At 57.5% G+C, this 19,655-nt stretch overlaps 8 protein-coding genes across 8 annotated transcripts; 4 read left to right on the top strand and 4 right to left on the bottom strand.

Annotated features, from left to right (window-relative positions):
- Positions 1 to 192: 192 nt before the first annotated feature.
- On the top strand, positions 193 to 1,754 carry PHSY_004093 (alpha-L-arabinofuranosidase B domain protein; the record flags this gene model as incomplete). Its single annotated transcript, XM_012334710.1, has 2 exons — positions 193 to 265; positions 574 to 1,754. 2 exons carry the CDS (start codon positions 193 to 195, stop codon positions 1,752 to 1,754), a joined length of 1,254 nt encoding a protein of 417 aa, XP_012190100.1.
- A 251-nt stretch (positions 1,755 to 2,005) lies between these two features.
- Positions 2,006 to 4,957, bottom strand: PHSY_004094 (hypothetical protein; the record flags this gene model as incomplete). Its single annotated transcript, XM_012334711.1, has 1 exon — positions 2,006 to 4,957. One exon carries the CDS (start codon positions 4,955 to 4,957, stop codon positions 2,006 to 2,008), a length of 2,952 nt encoding a protein of 983 aa, XP_012190101.1.
- Positions 4,958 to 5,834: 877 nt separating this feature from the next.
- Positions 5,835 to 7,748, top strand: PHSY_004095 (arginyl-tRNA synthetase; the record flags this gene model as incomplete). The annotated part of the gene is made up of 1 exon (XM_012334712.1): positions 5,835 to 7,748. The coding sequence occupies one exon, from the start codon at positions 5,835 to 5,837 to the stop codon at positions 7,746 to 7,748; it is 1,914 nt and encodes a 637-aa protein (XP_012190102.1).
- Positions 7,749 to 7,797: 49 nt separating this feature from the next.
- Positions 7,798 to 9,726, bottom strand: PHSY_004096 (hypothetical protein; the record flags this gene model as incomplete). The annotated part of the gene is made up of 1 exon (XM_012334713.1): positions 7,798 to 9,726. One exon carries the CDS (start codon positions 9,724 to 9,726, stop codon positions 7,798 to 7,800), a length of 1,929 nt encoding a protein of 642 aa, XP_012190103.1.
- A 319-nt stretch (positions 9,727 to 10,045) lies between these two features.
- Positions 10,046 to 10,339, top strand: PHSY_004097 (glutamate carboxypeptidase; the record flags this gene model as incomplete). Its single annotated transcript, XM_012334714.1, has 1 exon — positions 10,046 to 10,339. One exon carries the CDS (start codon positions 10,046 to 10,048, stop codon positions 10,337 to 10,339), a length of 294 nt encoding a protein of 97 aa, XP_012190104.1.
- Positions 10,340 to 10,603: 264 nt separating this feature from the next.
- Positions 10,604 to 13,647, bottom strand: PHSY_004098 (hypothetical protein; the record flags this gene model as incomplete). The annotated part of the gene is made up of 2 exons (XM_012334715.1): positions 10,604 to 13,300; positions 13,582 to 13,647. 2 exons carry the CDS (start codon positions 13,645 to 13,647, stop codon positions 10,604 to 10,606), a joined length of 2,763 nt encoding a protein of 920 aa, XP_012190105.1.
- Positions 13,648 to 13,788: 141 nt separating this feature from the next.
- On the top strand, positions 13,789 to 18,147 carry PHSY_004099 (hypothetical protein; the record flags this gene model as incomplete). The annotated part of the gene is made up of 1 exon (XM_012334716.1): positions 13,789 to 18,147. The coding sequence occupies one exon, from the start codon at positions 13,789 to 13,791 to the stop codon at positions 18,145 to 18,147; it is 4,359 nt and encodes a 1,452-aa protein (XP_012190106.1).
- A 97-nt stretch (positions 18,148 to 18,244) lies between these two features.
- Positions 18,245 to 19,624, bottom strand: PHSY_004100 (glutathione S-transferase; the record flags this gene model as incomplete). Its single annotated transcript, XM_012334717.1, has 1 exon — positions 18,245 to 19,624. One exon carries the CDS (start codon positions 19,622 to 19,624, stop codon positions 18,245 to 18,247), a length of 1,380 nt encoding a protein of 459 aa, XP_012190107.1.
- Positions 19,625 to 19,655: the final 31 nt, after the last annotated feature.

Raw genomic sequence — 19,655 nt, forward strand, 5'->3', positions numbered from 1 at the left:
AAGATTTCCGAGCCTAAACCGAAGAGAAAAAAAAAACCTTGCATTTGTACTTGGGTGGGCGGACGGCCACTTTCTCGGCTACACGTCAAGTTGCGCTTTGACCGCAAGGTCAATTTCGGTCATCTCGAAGAGGGGTCGATCGACAGACTTCGTGTGCAGATGCCGTAGAGATGGCGCCGTGAGACCGGGCAGATGAAGTGCGAGCTGGATCGGCCAAATCGACACGACAGGGCGTATGTGGGTGGCACCGAGGGTCGATCGATTGGTAAGCACGGATCGCGTCCAACCACGGTCCCTGTCCTTGCCACCAGAGAAACGCGAGAAGACGCTATTTCGAGCATGTCCTCTGCGCCCTCGCTTCGACGCTAGTACCGCATATCTCGCTCGGAAATCTTCCTGGCTATTAGAAGGAACTCCGGGGTGTGAAACAGCTCTGCATGATGTGGGGTAAGTTGTCCGAAAAGGGTGCAACTCAGGGTCAGCGAACGTCGTGCAGAGTCAAAATGACGAGGGGTTGTGTGGGTTTCCTTAGGTGCTGTTTTGGCTGATGTGAGTGGCTTGAAAATACCATAGCCAGCATGCTGTGTGGCCTGATGGAAATGCATAAAAGGGCTGCTCCATTGAACAAGTTGAGTCGGTCAAAAGACACCTTCTCCGCACAGCAAGCCCCTCCCCCCACACCCTACACGCCACCTAAACCCATCCTTGATCACTCCATTCCTCCCTTCAAGATGACGTTCAACAAGGCTTCCCTCCTCTCGGCTCTGGCTCTGGCCACTTCCGTGTATGCGTCTCCCGCAGCCACTGGTTCCGCCGGCGGTCCCTGCGACATCTACGCCTCCGGCAACACCCCCTGCGTCGCCGCTCACTCCACCACCCGTGCCCTCTACTCCTCCTACACCGGTCCGCTCTACTCCGTTGTCCGATCTTCCGACAACTCGGTTCAGAACATCTCCCCGCTCTCTGCTGGTTCTGTCGCCAACGCTGCCTCGCAAGACTCGTTCTGCTCCGGAACTTCGTGCTACATCAAGGAAATCTACGACCAGAGTGGTCGCGGAAACCACTTGACACTGGCCCCTGATGGAGGAGCTGCTTCGGGCGACGGTCTCGCTTCCGCTACTGCAGCTCCTGTGACTCTCAACGGAAACAAGGTGTACGGTGTTTACGTTACGCCTAAGGTCGGCTACAGAAATGACAACACGAATGGTATTGCCACTGGCAACGATCCAGAGGGAATGTACGCGGTTTTGGACGGTACACACTACAACGACCAGTGCTGTTTCGACTACGGCAATGCTGAGACTTCCAACACTGACACTGGAAACGGACACATGGAAGCTGTCTACTTCGGCGACAACACCTACTGGGGTTCTGGAGCAGGCAGCGGACCATGGGTCATGGCCGACCTAGAAAACGGCCTCTTCAGCGGCTACGATCCCAAACAGAACACCAACGATCCCGCGATCAACTACCGCTTCGTCACCGGTATCGTAAAAGGCGATTCGAGCAACCTCTGGGCGATTCGCGGCGGTAACTCTCAAAGTGGAGGTCTGAGCACCTACTACAGCGGTCAGAGACCGAGTGGGTACTATCCGATGAAGAAGGAGGGTGCGATCATCCTGGGTATTGGTGGAGACAACAGTAACAGCGCCCAGGGTACGTTCTACGAGGGTGTGATGACGAGCGGATATCCAGCCGACGCGACGGAGAACGCGGTCCAGGCGAACATCGTCGCTGCTGGATACAAGGCGTAAAGATAGGAAACATTTGTGCAGTTGTTTCGTAGTCCTTTGAACAGATCTACCTTCTCATGTGCTCCCTTATAGCAATGGATATGTTTACGTCTCAAGAATCGCGACGAAGGTGTGCTTGGCACAAAACCCCACACACGCTCCCTTCTGAGACTTCATTTCGGAATAACCTTTTCATGCACAAAGAACACAAGCCACGCGTGACGATCCTAGAAAATGTCTCCAAGTGTCATTGAAATGAAGGCGATCCTTTCTTACGCAAATGGGTTTCTGGCCGGCATCCCGAACCCAGCCATAAATGCCGCTGCCCCTGTCCCACCACCAGCCGCCTTGGCCCCACCTTTGATCGGCGAAAGCTCCAGTGGGATATCAAAGTTGGGCGCCAACCCACCCGCATCGCTCCACTGCATAGCCGCATTCCCGCCGCCCAACAACTTGCGCTTCTTCTTCTTGCCCACCCCCGCATCCGCCGTCTTCCCCACAGCACTCGCCTTCAAACCGGCCAGCTTCTTCGTCGCCAATGACGACGTCGCGAGGTTGGTACGGTCGCGTCCGAATTTAGCGAGAACACTCGAATCCAATGGCCCAGCATCGTCATCGTCATCGCTGTCCTGTTGAGCGATGCGTTTGTGCGATCGAATGATGGGCGTGGCGGAGGGATCGGCGGTCTGATCGTCGTATTCGATCGGCATGGACGGTTTGGTCTTGCGTCCCGCAGTCGACGAGGACACGGCGGACTTCAAGCTCGATTTCTTGGCTGCGGTGGACTTCGATTTCGAAGACTTGCTCGGACGTTTGGTTGCAGAGTCGGAATCAGAGTCGGACTCGTCGGAATCGGTGATGGCGACTTCGTCGCGCCAGTTCTTGCTCGATTTCTTGGTCGGTGCTGCCGCGGCGACGGCGGGTTTGGCGGCAGGCTTGACGATCTTCTTAGTAGCAGCAGCAGCTTTAGTCGAAAGCTGCGCAAACGGCACCAGAGGTGCATTCGTCTTGCTCGCAATAGGTTTTCGCGCAACCGCAGTCGCGGCCATCACCGCACGTCGATCAGCCTCTTCGTCCTCGGAGGGAGGCTCGAGCTCCGATGCACCCTGCATGGGCCTCTTCTTCTTTGCATATACCGGCGAGGAAGGCGGCAGCATCTGAGACGCAGAAACGACCGATTTGATCGTCTTGAGCGGTCGCATCGCTTCGACCGTCTTTGCGACGGGAGCTGGTGCTGAGGAGGAAGAGGAAAGCTGCTCGACTTGGGCCAGGAGCTCCTTTCGTTCCGCCTTCCACGTCTTGCGCGTCTCTGCCATCATGGCATCGCGTTCGTTGAGCGTCTCGATCTCGGCCTGTGCCTCTTCCAGCTGCTGTCTGAGTGCTGCCATTTCGCCATCGTCCCTCGCGTGCTTTGTCGATCCGCGCGTGTGCTGCGCATCTTCCAGCTGCTCCGCTAAGCTCTGGTTCTCGGCCTGCAGCTCGAGCACGGCAGCAGACTTGGCGCCGAGGCGTTTCTTCAACCTTGCGCCATCGCGAAGAGCCACCTTGACGTGCATGGCGAGCAGATCAGCGCGCTTCTTTTCGAGCATGAGTCGGATTCGCAGTTCATCCTTCTCACCCTCGAGCTCTGACTCGGTAGCGTGATATCTGCCCTCGTGATACGTAGCTTCGTTCTTGGCATGCTGAAGGGCGACGTCGATGAGACAAGCCTGTCGACGCTGCGAGAGCAGCTTCCACGCGCGATCGTCGGCTTCGATCTTGTACTGGCTGAGACGCACCGAGAGCTCGGTGCGTGCACGCGATTCGCGCTGGCTGGCGGCTTTGAGCGTGGCGATCTGCTCCTGCAAGCCCGTGCATTCGGAAGCCCAGCCCTCGGACTCCTCTTTGGCGGCAGAGAGGGCTTCTTGAGTGGCTGCGAGGTCGCGCGAGAGGGCGGTGGCTTTCTTGCGGAGCTCGCCGAGTTCCATGGTCTGGATACGATCTGTGCGTGCAGATGGATCGAAGCGGCTGTAGGCGGCGGTGGAGGCGTCGGCGGCGGTAACGGACGATGCAGTGGTGGCGGCTGTAGGTGTGGAGTGGCCGTTAGCAAGCGAAGAGAGATGCGCGAGCTTGCGGCTAGAAACGCTGGGACTGGCGTGGGGACTCATGCGTGGTGTAGCGGCTGCTGCTGCCGCTTTAACTCGGCTGAAGAGGGGAGTGGACTCGATGGGCGCTGTCGCTGGCACGGTCGCAGAAGGAGCTGTCAATCCTCCACGAGCGGTCGTGTCTCCAGACGTGTCTGCGCCAGCGGCACCCTCACCGTCGTCGCCTGGCGGTTGGGCCGACAAGGGACGAGACTCTCGACGCGGATTGGCACGAGAAGCACGGTTGAAAGGATCGAGCTCACCGTCGAGGTATTTGCTAAAGTCGTACGCGACGCCTGCAGCTGCTGCACCGGCACCGATAGGCTGGTCGCGTCCGTTGCGGCGATTGGCGGTGCCAAAGATGGAGGCCTGCGACGCGGTCGACGAATCTGCTGCGGCAGCGTCGTCTGCAGCTTGTGGTGCAGCATTGGCAGCGCTCGGTGCAGCCGACGCGGCGGGAGGAGCGAGACTGGGCATCTGGGGATTCTCGACGTCAATATTGGCGAGAAGTGGGTTCAGAGCTGCGTCACGACGACCGGGAACGAGCTGTGCTGTGCTATCGCCACTGTCGTCGGCGAGCAGCGAAGCATCTGCTTTGGAAGAGCTTGCAGCGTGAGCTTGACGCGCAGCCCTGGCTTGAGACACGCCGAGCGGCGTCTCGTCGCCTGCCAGCTGACGTACGCGTTGAATGGCACCGTTGGTGAGCGAGCTACGTGCCGCACGGGAGCGCTGATTCTCATCGCTCTCCTGCTCGGTCTGGATGCTGCGCACCTGAGCTGTTGGTCGTGGCAGTGAGCTTGGGACGTGGTTGGAGGCGGTAGCAGGGAACGAGGCGGCGAAAGCAGCGCGGTTGGTGGTTGGACGCGTCACGGAGCGCTGTTCTTTCGATACAGCAGCCATCTGATCGAGACTGGGGAAATCGGAGGCACCGTTGTGCGGGACGGGTGTGGATGGAACGGCGCGCGACAATGTCGATGGTGTCGATGAGACGATCTTGCCGATCCTTTGTGATGATTGTGAGGATAATGGCGCTTCTGGTGGTTGGGAGCTTCCCTTGCGCGGCGACCTCCGCACCGGCGGTGGTGTACGTTGAACGACCATGGCGATATCCTCACAGCGAAGGCAAGTGGCTCACGTGGTGACGGAGGATGAGACGCGACGAGAGTGGTGGTGGCGCTGAGTTCCGAGGCGAGGGTCTGGGTATGGTCCAGGGGTATCAGAAAGGTGAATAGCAGTGACTACGCTTTGTGTGACTCTCGGTGGTGATCACGGTTGCCGATGATGGTGGTGTCAAGCCTGGTGGTACAGGACCCTCGTGGCGGTACAAACCCTGACTGACACGGGGCTGCTCACCGACTGTCGCGATCTGCCATTTGTGTTGTTCACCTGTCAGTGCCAATTCGCATTATGAACGCATTTTTGTGGTGGCATTTCTTGTCCAATTTAGTCAAGGTTTTCACTGAAACTGTGTAACATTGTCGTGTTGCGTTGAGTTCTGGGACGCGTGCGAAAAGTGCTGAGCAGGCAGGTCACGTGCCCGTTCAATGCAAGAATCGGGAGATGACTCGCCAATCGGATCGAGTCAGTGCATCGGCGCTTGGGGCGAAATTTATTGTGACACCGTCCAAGAAGAAAAATTTGGACTGTAGCAACGATGCTGCACGAGCCTGTCCGTCCACGAGCATCATCACCATCACTTTCCGGATTCGACATCAGTATCGACGTCTGACTAGGATCCCGAGTCATTCCCCTACAAACACATCACACCTGTCACATCTGCCATCTCCCGCCGTCACACAGGCGTATATCTGGCACCATTTCCGCACTCGTCCCTCGGCGCCTGGCTTCCATCTGTTCCCGCTCGTCTCTCCTCAATCTTGCTCCGTCCTTGATTGCAACACGGGCCGTCACAGAACGCTTCCTGAACAAGCCCGCTTTCTTGCCTACTGCAACCTCTCTGTCCTTTTCGACCTCCGCCATGGCTTCCGCCAACGTCGCCCTCGTGCCCTCGCCGGCATCCTTCAACGGCGCTCCGTTCCTCTCGGAGCTGCCCGAGATGCCCAACTTGCCCGGCACCGATATCAAGCGCGCTCCCCTCGACAGCTTCCGAATCGCTATCGCGCAGCACGTCTCTTCGTCGCTTGGCGTTGATATCAACGCTGCTCTCGCCGCTGTCGGAACCGGCAAGATCGGCGACTACACCGTCGCTGTTCCTCGATTCAAGCTTCCCGGCAAGCCTCAGGAGATCTCGGAAAAGGCGGCCGCCGCTTTCCAGCCCAACGAATTCCTTGCCACAGTCGAGGCAAAAGGCCCTTTCCTGCATTACTTTCTGAACAACAAGACGCTCATCAAGCTCACCCTCCAGACCGTCCACGTCATGACCCACGGCTATGGCGCTCCTCGAGACGAAAACGGCAACACCCAGCCAAGCTACGGCACAAACCGCGATGGTGAGGGCAAAAACATCATCGTCGAGTTCTCCTCGCCCAACATCGCCAAGCCCTTCCACGCAGGTCATCTGCGATCCACCATCATCGGAGCCTTCCTGTCCAACCTGTACAAGGCCAACGCGTGGAACGTGCAAAAGTACAACTACCTCGGCGACTGGGGCAAGCAGTTTGGTCTTCTCGCTGTCGGATGGAAGATGTTCGGCGACGAGCAGAGGTTGCAGGACGACGCTGTCAACACCTTGTTTGACGTGTACGTTCGAATCAATCAGCTCGCCAGCGTGGAGGAGGACGGTAAAGGTGAAGCGATCCACGACGAGGCTCGACGATACTTTAAGGGCATGGAGGACGGCGACGAAGAGTGTCTCGCTCTCTGGCAAAAGTTCCGCGACCTCTCCATCAAGAAGTACATTGAAGTGTACGAGCGACTCAACATCCACTTCGATGTCTACTCGGGAGAATCGCAGGTCACCAAGGAGAACCTCGCCAAGTCGCTCACCCAGCTCCGAACCTGCGACTTTGTCACCAAGGAAGACAACGGCGCCACGTTGGCCGATCTGACCAAGTACAAGCTCGAAAAGGCCGTCATCGAGCGCAAGGACGGCACTCCGCTCTATATCACCCGTGACATCGCCGAGGCTGCCCAACGATTCGACAAGTCGTTCGACGGTAACGGTTTCGACAAGATGATCTACGTCGTCGCCTCGCAACAGGATCTGCACCTGGCGCAGTTCTTTAAAGTTTTGGAGTTGATGGGCTACCCTTGGGCGCAGAAGGAAGCCACTCGATTGCAGCACATCAACTTCGGAATGATTCTCGGCATGTCCACCCGAAAGGGAACCGTCGTCTTCCTCGACAACATCCTCGACGAGACGCGAGACAAGATGCACGAAGTCATGAAAGCCAACGAGGCCAAGTACGCCCAAGTCGAGAACCCCGAACGCACCGCCGATATCGTCGGTATGACTGCCGTCAAGATCCAGGACATGGCGTCGAAGCGTATCAACAACTACAACTTTGACTGGAACCGAATGCTCAGCTTCGAGGGTGACACCGGTCCGTATCTGCAGTACAACCACGTTCGATTGTGTTCGGTGGAACGCAAGGCGAAGGATTCGGACGGACTGGAACTGCCTACGGCCGATCTGGATCTGGCTTCCATCAAACTGGATCTGATCACCGAGCCAAAGGCTAGGGATCTGATCATGCTGATCGCACAGTGGCCCGACACCGTCAAGGCGGCGATGAAGGATCACCAACCGTCGACGATCGTGACGTATGCGTTCAGGTTGACCCATCTGATCTCGAGCTGTTGGGAGTTCCTGTTGGTCAAGGGTCAGGAGACGGATTTGGCGTTGGCCCGTCTGTTTGTCTTCAGGTGCTGCAAGGATGTTCTGGGCTCGGCGCTTAGGTTGCTCACCATCACTCCGTTGGAGAGGATGTAGATTTGTTCCGGGGTGATATCCGAATATGATGCAGTTTTCGAGTGATGGTTTATTGCGATTGGTTTGGGAGCAACACCTTGAGCCGTGAATCCAATTTGACCAGTTCCGCCCAGCGTGACTTTACCGACGGATCGGCTTCCGACAGCCTCTCCAAGAACGCTGAAAGACACCGTTCGAGCTTGTCCCAACTGTCCTCTGATGTGATCTCTGAAATGCCGTGCCGTGATCGCAGAGGCGACTCCAACGCCGAAATGTGACACTTGGCGAGCGACGACAAGGTCAACCCCATGAAACGACGTGATCCATCAACTCCTAGCTCGCTGTCGACCCTTCCAGAAAAGAGCAACCTGCTAGCAAGGTGCATCACCTTGATCGTCACTTCAACCTGATCCATGTGATCGAACCCAAGATTCCCCATCCAGCTTCGAAAGATCCAATCGACAGTGACGTCCAGAAACCTCGCCACTGCACCGACACCACCTCCCCTTGACGGTGGTGATAGATCATCGATCAGGACGAGATACGCTTGGCAAGTGGCGTCCACCAGTTGGCGACCCAGTCTGGTACTCGACGGTGGAAGAGGTAGGTACGACCAGGTGGAAAGGATGGACTCGGAGATCAGTCGGAAGAATGCTTCCATTCGACGTTGACCGCAATCGTTCGCCACGTCGATGGATCCGTGCGACGAAGCTGTGGTTGATGCTGGAGTAGGAGAAGGCAGATGTTGAGGATCGAGGTATACGATCGGATGTGTCGTTAGGAGGATGAGACGTCGAAGCGAGCCGATGGAGTGGTACAGTAGGCCCGGTGCAAAATCTTGATCGTGAATGTAGGTGAGGTTGACGTGAAGAGCTCGTTCGAGCAGACTTCCGATACCTGTTCGGATGAGAATCTTCCCCAGTACCATCTCCTTTCGCTGGATGCTCTCCTCGTCACCTTTCCCGGATCTGGGTCGATTCAGCAGTCGATGCACGATCACACTTCCCTTCAACCTGAACCTCGGCTGCGGATGTTCTAGCAACGTCAACAGCGCCGGCACTATCAACGGCCAAACCTCCGTCCAATCTCCCTCTTCTTCCAACCGAAGCTCATCCAGACACCAGCCGAAGACATTCGCACATCCCACCGCCTCATTCCTCTCCTCGGACTCGACCTGCAGCGCGAATTTTTGCGGAGCCAGGTTCGCAGCATCCCCGTCCTCAGCTGCGCTTTGGAAACGATGCTGTCCGAGGTTCGCATCGAGGTGAGAAATAAAGGAAGAGCCTGAGGGGGATGGGGCTTTGCGACCCGTGGTGGGGTTGATGGAGCTGGTGGATGCGGAGGAGGAGGAGGCAGTTTCGCGGAAGATAGGTTTGATGTAGTCGGAGAGTAGGGCTCGGGCGATTGTCGATGTTGGGAGCGGTGATTGCTGATGTAAGAGTGAAAGGATGGAGCAAGCTTGGGAGAAGGATGTTGTACTCGTCCAGCCGTCTTCCGGTGGTGTTGTGTGAGATGGTGAAGGGGACGCAGGAGCGATGGAGAGGGGTGTGGGAGCAATGTACCTCGCGACGGCGCAGACGACATGACCAAGGACCAGATGCAGAGCTTTGGCCTCCTCTCCAGATACTTGCTTTGCGTGACTTTCATTGAGCTGCTGCAGCGCTCCGGCAAGTCGAGAAAGAATGGCGGGTACTTGCTGCTCCTTCCACCGCAGAAGAGCTGGGAAGTGCTGTTCGGAATGTGTCCATGTTTGACCGTCGCCTTTTCCGAAGAGTGCCGGGACAGTCAGTTGGCGTGAAAGACTAAGAATTGCATCCAGGATGTTACAAAGATTCTTGCCGTGGGTCGGTTCCGCCGGGAGCGCAATGAGTCCGAATTGGTAGCAGCAAGGAGGTGTGGAGGAAGACGGTAGCGGATCCCGCGGAGGCAGATTGCTTCCGCGCAAGATTTCGGACCCAGATCCGCTTGCAAGTACGGACGGCTTTGGAAGATTCACCATAGCGGCATGATGTGCTCGCTGCGACTCTTCTTGAGGAATCTTGAGAGTGACGTGCGAGGTCAAGAAGGGAGGCAGGAGCAGGAGGACCCTTGAAGGAAGGCTTGTTCGGATCTTCTCACCAAAAGTGATTCCGACTTCCGAGTTTTGATTTGAGCTTTTTCCTTCGGCAATCAGCGCCTTTCGAACCTTCTCTCCTCCTGCTACTCCTGCTCCTCATCCTCTCCAGCACGTCCCAACCTCACCCATCGCACAAATCCTCAACACTACACACTCCGTCATCATGTCGATCGCAGCAGCATCTCTCAAACACATCACAGCCATGTCGTTCGAATTCGCACCCCTCAGCGCATCCCAAGCGTCCCGATCCATGCGTCTGCTCCTCGCACGTCTACCCACAAAACCGCCCACACCAGGAATGGACCTGCCCGATATCACGACAAAGACAGTCGCGAGCGACACGCTGCAGAAGATCGAGGTGACGTACAAGAACAAGCAGAAGTTGGTGCTCGATCACTTGGCTTCCGAAGCCAATTTGTCCGACTTGGTCAAGAAGGTAGGTACTGCGATCGACGGTGCAGACATAGGGCATGGAACTGACTTTGAGCTGAAATGATGTTGGAACCCGGCAAATACAGATCGAGGAACCTGCACGAGCGCTTCGTCTCAAGGAAGAGGGTCTTTAAATAACGCCTGAAGTTGGGAACTGCTCCTACCCGCATGTCCTCCCCGTCTCACCCGCATTCAGTGAGGCCAACCTGTATTTGTACCCATCACACTCTTGTCTCAGTAATACAGACAACATCCTATTCAAACTTCGATTCATACCACCAACAAGCAAACGATACAAGTACACATCACCCTTCCTCCTCCCACCAGCCTAGGAAGATCGAATCATCTTCGCCGGTCTTTCGTCGCCGAACTCTGGAATGCTAGCCAGCTGACTGTGCTTGCCCTGGAACAGCGACGTGCCCATCTGCTGCGGAAGGTGGAAAGCGTCCGAGAGCGAGGTGAAGGAACGCAGGGCAAGCGTACACAGATGCTGGACGCGCGTTCGGAAGGATTCGGACGAGGCGAGGATCACGAGGTTCTCCACGTCGATCACTGCTTCCGCTTCGTCCAGGAACACCCGGAGCGCTGGGCGTGGTGTGCCGTCGAAAAGAGAGGCAATCGAGACTGGTGGGGAGGCAGGGGAAGCTTCTGGCGCAGCGGCTTCGGCTTCAACGTCTGCATCGGCAACAGCGTCGTCCGAGTCCGGGGCTGGCTTGATTGCCTGCATGTCCGTGTCTGCTGCGTCATCACCTTTCCCTTCTCGTGATTCAGCCTGCACTGAGCCCTCCGCTTCGACTTGATCGACCTGTTCGCTGCTGTGTGCTTCGGGTATCACCAGCTCTTCCACTTGTCCGAAATGCGCTTCGAGGAAAGCAGCCATATGCTCCATCTTTGCCAGCTGGTACGCATCCCCCCGAACCTCGTCGTCTTTCGAACTTTTTGCCTTCGCCTCGCTATCCTCCAACAGGCCCTGTTCTGAGAACGGATGCACCGACAAGCCTGTACCGCCCTCTTTAGGTGTGAGCGCCTCTTCATCTGTTGTTGCTTCCGCTTCCGTATCCTCCTCCGATCCTTCCGCCTTGCCATCCGCAGCGTGATGATGACTGTGGCTGTGCATGGTCATCTTGACACTCGAAGGCGCACTGTCGATGCCTAACAGCAGCGCGACAATGCTATCCGCCACCATGTCGTTGGCGATACTGCTCACCCACTCGACCAACAGCTCGTGACGCGCGCTCTGCCGCACATCCACCGAACCCATGATGCGTAGCGTTCGCAACCCTTCTTCCGCATCCACACCCTCTTGAAGTCGACCGTACATGCCCTGCAGATGCCACCGCACCATCTCCCAGCTCACGGCGAGCGCCACGCGCTGACGTTGAACGATGGTGCTCGTCGACAGACCGGTGAAATCGGTCAGATCCTTGGGGTCGAGAATGGTATACGCGAAATCCTTGCTGATGAGCAGACCGTCGACGACGTCGCCCTGCGCCGGCGGTTTCGCAGCAATGGCGCCGATCGCCTTGGCGGTGCGTTGTGCGCGAAACTGCAACACGAGCGGCTCGCAGTTCCGCGGCGTGTGAATCTTGGTGTCCGAGCCACGCGCCGTGAAGCGTGCTTGCAACGCGGCCCGAAGCTTGGACATGTTGTTCTGCTCGCCGTGCACCAGAACGATGTGCTGCGCCTTGATCTCATCGATGAAGCGCGAGTTCTGAGCAAAGTCGACATGCGCAGAAAAGGAGATGTAGTCGACCGACATGCGGCGTGGGATCTTTTGACCGTTCATGCCAATAATGTCGTCGGGCTCGTTGAGAATGTTGCGTGCCATGGTACCTTCGACCGAGTATCCCGATACGATGAGGCCGTTGCGCTTGTCCGGCGCCCACCTCTCGAGGAGCTCGCGCGAGACTCCCGATTGCATGAATCCGGGCGATGCCATCATGACGCAAGGACCTCGATCCTCAAATTTTTCGAGCGATCGAAGGTTGGAGATGTGCTTGAACACGAATGGGTTATCGCGACGATTGAATCGCGTGCGAATGTGGTCGTTCATGGTGTGGATGTAGGTCTGGTAGACCGAGATGCACTTTTTGGCCAGTGCCGATGCGTAGTAGATGGGTACGCTGTGAAGCTCGGGATGGGCAGCCCAGTATTCGTCCAAGAGCAACAGCAGCTCCTGAGCTCTGCCGAGCACAAAGACGGGCAAGAGGACGCGACCGCCGCGCTTGATGATGTGGTGTATCTGCGAAGTGAAGCGATGCTCCTTATCGAGACGAGGCTCGTGGGTCTGCGTGCCGTAGGTGGATTCGCAAATGAGCACGTCTGGCTTGACGGGTGGGATCTCGGCCTGAACGAGGTGCCGATCCTCCTCGCGGCTGAAGTCACCCGTATAGAGGATGCGTAGACCAGCGATTTCGATGAGGAACATACACGCTCCGAGCACGTGGCCTGCGTGGTAGGCGGTGAAGCGAAGACCACCTGCAATCGAGACGTCCTGGTGGAAATCGACGGCTTCAATCTGACGCCACGAAGCCAGCATCTCGTTTTCGTCAAAGAGATTGTCGTCATTACCAGCGTTGCTGATACGGACAAAGTCGGACATGAGGAAGCGATAGACGGCCTTTGTGGGATGCGTCATGTAGACCTTGCCGTGGCCATCGCGAAAGTTGGTCTTTTCCATGATGTAGGTGAGAGCGGCTGCATGGTCGAGGTGGAAGTGTGTGATGAGGATGGCATCGACTGTCGACCAGTCGAGCTCGTCGATGAAGGGTAGCGCAGCGATTCCGGTGAAGGCAGGATGGACGCCCGTATCGCAGACGATGGTTTTGCCCTTGTACTTGAGGACGCAGCAGGAGCGACCGACCTCTTGGCCTGCGCCGAGCATCTCGATGGTGAGCTGGTCATCGGCAGATGCCTGCAAAGCAGCACCGCCTGCCGAAGACTGCGGGACCACAGATGGCGCCATGTCTATGATTAAGGATGTTTGGACCCAGACGAGGATGGTCAGGAAGAAGAATGTGTTTAGCTGCGTTGGAGAGGGTCCAATATGCTTCTCGCCAGAAGCTGAGTCTAATCGTGAATCGGGATGACCCGATCAGGTGCCCACGCCCAGTCAGCTCCACATTTGGAAAGGCAGGCCGAAAAGCGACTCCCGACGCGCTCGATGCACGGCGAGAAACCAACACTTGATTCCACAAGTCTGTTCCCGACGTTTGCATCTCGCAGCCACCACAGCGGAGCCAAGCGTCGATGCGGAGTCCTTGCTCGGCCCATCCGATCCGTCTCTCACGCACTGACTACACTCACTGTCATCACAGCAAATCGACAAACCCGGCACTCTCCAGTCGCTGGACCTTGCAATACCACGATCATACAAGCGGGGCGTTGCCGAAGCGTCGGGAGTACCGTCACATGCAGCCGTGAAGCGCTCGCTCGACGTTGTCGTCCGGGGCTACTAGGTATTTGCGTATCAGTTCCGATTCATTCTCAGCACAAGCAGCTCTCGTAGCCATCATGACTTCGCCGGCTCGATCTTCCAGCCTGGCGCAGGCACATCCGCTCTTTTCAGGAGAGTCACCGACAAAGTCGCCTGGTCCCTCTTCGCTCGTCAATCGACCCATCTGGGGTCAGCGCAAGGCAGCGCAAGTGGACTACAGCGCCGAGTCCCACAACAACCTCTCAAGACGCTCAGTCAGCCGCACATCATCCTACAATGACGGCGCTACTCCCTCTTCATCGTCATCCGCCTCAGCAGCCGGCACACATCGTCCTGCTCCTGTCGATGACGATGTGTTCTACTCGCGCGCTTCTGGATCTGCCGTCGAGGAAGCTCATCCGTCCACATCGTACATCCCGCGCACCAGCCGCGTGAGCAGCTACGACCTCCAGTTCGATGATGCTGACGAGGCGTCGCTGCCCGACGACTCGCTCTTTGGCGGACCTGCGCCGTCCTCTCCGCACATCTTTGATCTTGAGCCTTCAGCGTCAAGACCACCCAGGTCTTCGCAGCTTCGCGCGTCGCATGCCTTTTCGACCGCGTCTCCGGACCAAACACCCATGCCCAAACATCACCTCGATCGACCAAGCTCGCGTGCCAGTCGCAGGGACGGTGCCTCATCGCCATCCGAGGGACGCAGACTGCGCAGTTCAACACCCAATGACAGCAATGCAAACAATCGAGTTCACGACATGGCACGCGAGGTCGAGTTCCCGCTAGAATGGCTTCAACAGCTCCATCGACTCGGCGACGGCGACCTCGACTCGGCCCTATCGGGCCCCCTATCGCATCGCCCCATCACCTCACAACAGCCGCACGAATCGACGCCTGTCAAATCCTCCTCCTCTTCCGGTCGAAAAGAGACGAGGCCGCCGTCGTACGCCATTCAGCTCACGAAAGCGCTCTCACGAGCATTGGCGGAAGCACACAACGACCTCGACAAGCTGCGCACAGCCATCGATCTGGAACGCGATCAGCACGCAAGCACCATCGAACACCAACAGCAGCGGAGCGAATCACGCGAAGCAGCCCTCACCTCGCTCTGTCTTGAGAATGGCATCAAGCAAGGCCAAATCAACCGCAGTCTGCTGCGTGCGCCCATCCTCGATGCCGAAGTGCTGAAACGAAAACGCATGGCTGAAAAGCAACAGAGCATCGCTCAAGAAAAAGCCGGCGTTGAGCCACCTGCTGATCGAATGGACCGAGCTCTCCCCGATTCGCTTCAAGAGGCCATGCTCGACGACCTTGAAGGCGTCGCCAATACATCGGCCGTGACTCGCTCTCCCTCACTGAAGCCTGCGAGCATCCACAGCGTCGTACAGGCTCCGGCTCCTGAACGGAGCCCCTCGATACGATCCCACAAGACAGCAGCCTCGATCGATGCAACTCAAGCCAAACGTTCTCGCGGCAAGTCGCTCTCCATCTCGATTGCGTCAACACATGACAAGGATACGGACAGCCGCAGCCTCAAGTCGTCGGCCGCATCGGTCACCGAAAGCATCAGCACCAGCCCATCGTCTAACCATCGCAGCGCTGTCGTTAAGTCGTCTCCACAACCTCCTGCTTCTCCTCAACTGCTCTACAGATCCAAATCGCCCGGTGTCGCGTCTCCCCGAGCCAGATCCACCTCTTCCAGCATCTCAGTTGGCGGCGGTCTCGGAGATTGGGCGAGCGGATTGCTTCCGTGGTCAGCGGGCGGCGCGTCGCGCAAAGGCGCTCCTAGCACTGCTCAGAGCATGGTCAAGGCGACCAGTCCCGGTCGACGCGAGATGGCTCAGACGGCTGCAGCCGCCGCGGCCGACGTCAACGGGAACCGCGCCGTTAGTGGATCCAAGTCGAGCAAAGCGGCCTCGGCCTCGACCTTTGCTCGTGCGTTCGGCCGCTATACACGCTCGTCGCCAGCACCCGAGACGCCGCCTACAGCACCACAGCCGAATGTCACACGTTTGCCAGATACGTACCAGTTCGATCGCCGCAGCACCGATCCAACGCAGTCGCTCTCTGCACCCGAGAGCAGTGCCATTCTCGGAGCTCCGTCTCCGCGTCCTCCCAACGCTGCTGTTGAGCTCGAACCTATTCTGCCCAACGAGGCCGCTCCTCCCACGCTAATCCGTCGCAAAACGAAAGGCAGAAAGAGCAGATCGGGCAATACAGGTCTTGGTATTTCATCCAGCAGCAGCACCAAAGTCGAGGATCATGCCACCAGAGGTGAAGCGATTGCAAGCAGCAATGGCGTCGCGCCTTCATCCGAAGTCAGCGATACGCCAGTGTCGGCGAAGAAGAAACGCAACGCTCGTCTGAGTACGTTGGACGAGGAAGAAAGCTCTGGGGATGAGTTTGAGGTGTACGGCGGCAAAGCACCCGTCCCTGGTTTCACGAACATGACGGAACAGGCCTCCCCAGCGCCAGCGGGCTCAGCGGGAGCGCCTTCGGCTACGTTCATGCCAGGCGACTCGTCGATCGTCATTCGGCCCGTCGAGGGTTCGGGCACCGACAGCGAATCCGAAGAAGAGATCGATGTCCTCACTGACCGCTACGGATTCATCTACAATCCGACCGATGCCGATATCCGCCTGCTGCGACAAGCGAGGAAAGCTTCTGCGCCAGCACCAGCGACGCTGACCGGCATCAAGGTGGGCATTCGCGCGCGCGGTGGCACCGACAGCCAGAGCGAGGACGACAAGAATGATCCGGACCTCGACACAGCCGATTCGTCCGAAGACGAGCTGGCTTTGTCGCGTGCAAGACCGATTTCGCCGCAGCTGAATCACAACGACCTTCAACTGCAGTCTACTTCCAGGTCGGTCTCGCCAACCCCTTCGGCTGGCGCGACGTCGGCGGTCGAGGGCTTTGCTTCCGATGATGGGACAACTGCGGGTGATGCCAGCACCAAGGCGAAGCGAGCGAAGCGTCGCAGCAAGCTGTTGACTGTTCCGGACAGCAGGCCAGTGCAAGCCGAAGTGCTGCCAGTCAGTGCGGTCTCCAAACCGTCGTCAGCCGCCTCTCGCGGCAGTCCAAAGAAGGATCGACGCGGCACACGATCCAACGCATCTTCCAGGTCTAGCAGTCCAGTCAAGGCCGGTGGCCTAGCGCAGGGTGGTCTCCCGTCCATTTCGAACACGGTGCGCCGACTGCTTACACAGCTGAAAGAGATGCATGACTCGCAGCAAATCGAGCAGAAGCAGCAGTGGGATGCATTCCTGGAACGAAGACGCGCGCGCCTCCAGGCTAGCGTCGAGGGCAACGGCGTGGGCAACGTCAACAGCACCAGCAATGGTGATAGTGGCGGTACCAATGGGCCCTCTGCGGCGAATGGCAACTCGACGAAGACCTCGGCGACAAGCACGGCCTCGAAAACGAAAGCACTTTTGGCAGGCACGCGTTTCGGAGGAGGTGCATCCGCAGACGGAGCCAAAGCGCTCGGATCGGCCGAGAAGGCGCCGGAAGAAGACTGGTCCTCGGGCATGGTAGGCGTCAACCGTATGGGTGACTCCAAAAGCGGCAAGGAGGACTGGCGTGAGTTCCTGTCGCTGTGCCAGTCTGGTATCCCTCTTTGCTACCGTGCGCGTATCTGGGCCGAATGCAGCGGTGCGAACGACGTCGCGGAACCAGGACGCTATCAAGAGCTTTTGTCGGATCATCAAGGCGAGACCAACGACTGCCTCACACAGATCGACCTGGACGTCCACCGCACGATGCCCACCAACGTCTATTTTGGAGGGGATGGTCAAGGGGTGCCCAAACTTCGTCGCTTGCTCGTTGCGTTTAGCTGGTACAATCCGAGCACAGGGTACTGTCAAGGGATGAACAACCTCGCGGCGACGCTGTTGCTGACACACGCGACCGAGGAGGAGGCGTTCTGGGTGCTCGTGTGTCTCATCGAGAAGATCCTTCCGAGCGAATACTACACGTCGCATCTGCTGGTTTCGCAGGCGGATCAACGAGTGCTGATCGAGCTAGTTTCGGAGCACATGCCTGCGCTTCACGCGCACATGGGCGAACTCGGGGTCGATCTGCCGGCGATCACGTTCGCGTGGTTCCTCTCGCTGTACACGGACTGTCTTCCGGTGGAAACACTCTTTCGAGTATGGGACGTGATGTTCGTCGAAGGAATGGTGATACTCTTCCGAGTAGCGATGGCCATCCTCAAGCTGTACGAGAAGGAGTTGCTGGCGACGACGAGTGCGAGCGCCTTTTACGGACTAGCGCATTCGTTGACGAGCAGGTTGTTTGCCGTGGATAGGTTGATCAGTTTGGCGTGTAGCGACTTGAAGGCGGGGATCAGGTATGCGAATATTTTGGAGAAGAGGGAGAGACATGTAGCGGATCTGACGAGGGAGTTGGGGTTGATGGGTGATGCGGCGGAGGATGGGTGACACGCACGTATGGGCAGCATAGCAGGATTTCCGAGGACGAATTACAGTATTCCAACGCAGCATGTGAAGACTAAATTACATTTGGAAGAAAGGAGAATCACTTTTCCAGAGGCAAGATGTGCGGTACTGGACCTTCCGGAACGATTCTGTGCGGGTTGATGTTGGTGTGACTCTGGAAGTAGTGAGCCTTGATGCTGTCGAAATCAGTGGTGTCCTTGAAGGCGGGATTGTTCCAGTAAAGATTCTGCATCCACTTGTTGATCTTGGGGTAGCCATCTCGGATGGTCCTGTAGTTGCACTTGAAGTGGGTAAAGTAGACGGGATCGAATCGGATGATGGTGGTGAAGAGCCTGATGTCGGCTTCGGTCAGCTTGTCGGCGTACAGATAGGTTCTGCCGTCTTCCAACATCTTTTCGACGCGATCGAGGCTCTCGAAGAGGGGCTTGACGTTGGATTCGTAGGCGTCTTGGAGGGTGGCGAAGCCGCACTTGTAGACGCCGTTGTTGATGGTGGGGTAGACCCATTCGTGGAACGCGTCGATGTCTTTGGCGAGGTCCTCGGGGTAGTAAGTGACGCCACGGAACTCTTCGGGGACGAAGTCGTCGAAAGCGTAGTTGAGGTTACGGATCACTTCGCTTGATTCGTTGTTGACGATGGTGTTCAGCTTGTTATCCCAAATGATGGGGACGGTGCATCGCTGCTCGTAGTTTGGATCGGCAGCCTTGTAGAGCTCCCGAATGCGCTTCTTGTCCTCGTGACCGGGGATCTTGTTTCCGGTTCCGGGAACACCGTAGCCCTTGGGCTCTTCGTAGGGGACGAAGCTCCAGCCTTCACTGCCAAGGAGCGAATCGACGACGTGAACGGGCAGCAGATCGGGGACGCGATCGATGCCCTTGAGCTTACGAACGATGAGCGATCGGTGTGCCCAGGGACAAGCGAGGGCAACGACGAGGTGGTAACGACCGACTTCAGGTTCGTGCTTGCCGCCCTTCTCGATCGAGGTGCGGAAGGAGGACTCTTGTCGTCGGAAATGACCGTCCTTATTGGACCAGTCGGCCGAGCCGTCCTTCTTGGAGTTGTCCTGAGACGACATGTTCGCAGCAGATGTGGAAAAGGCGGCGACGGAAAGGCGAGTCGTTGCGGTGGGACGGGGTTGCAGCCGAGGGGCAGAGAGGGATGCGAACGAGCGAGATAGAGCAAGGGCCTGGTTGGTGGTGGCGGCCGTTCGAAGCAGAGGACGAAGCAGAATCTTGCCAAGCGTGCAAGAGTGTCGTGAGCAAAAAGCTGACGACGGAGTGGGAGAATGCTTATGGATGGAGGAAGGTTTTGGATCAGGACAAGTCAGAGCAAGCGAGGTTATATACCGAAATGGCTGCTGCAGCACTGGAAGTGGAGTTGAAGAAGCATGACGGGCCCGTGCTCGCCCAATTCCGGTCTGACTCCGCTTAATGACGATATGACCGAGAATTTGACTCATGTGTCAGCGGAAAGAGAATGCGTAAAGTGCG

Source organism: Pseudozyma hubeiensis (assembly GCF_000403515.1).
Source record: "Pseudozyma hubeiensis SY62 DNA, scaffold: PHS38, whole genome shotgun sequence".
NCBI classification, from domain to species: Eukaryota; Fungi; Basidiomycota; class Ustilaginomycetes; order Ustilaginales; family Ustilaginaceae; genus Pseudozyma; species Pseudozyma hubeiensis.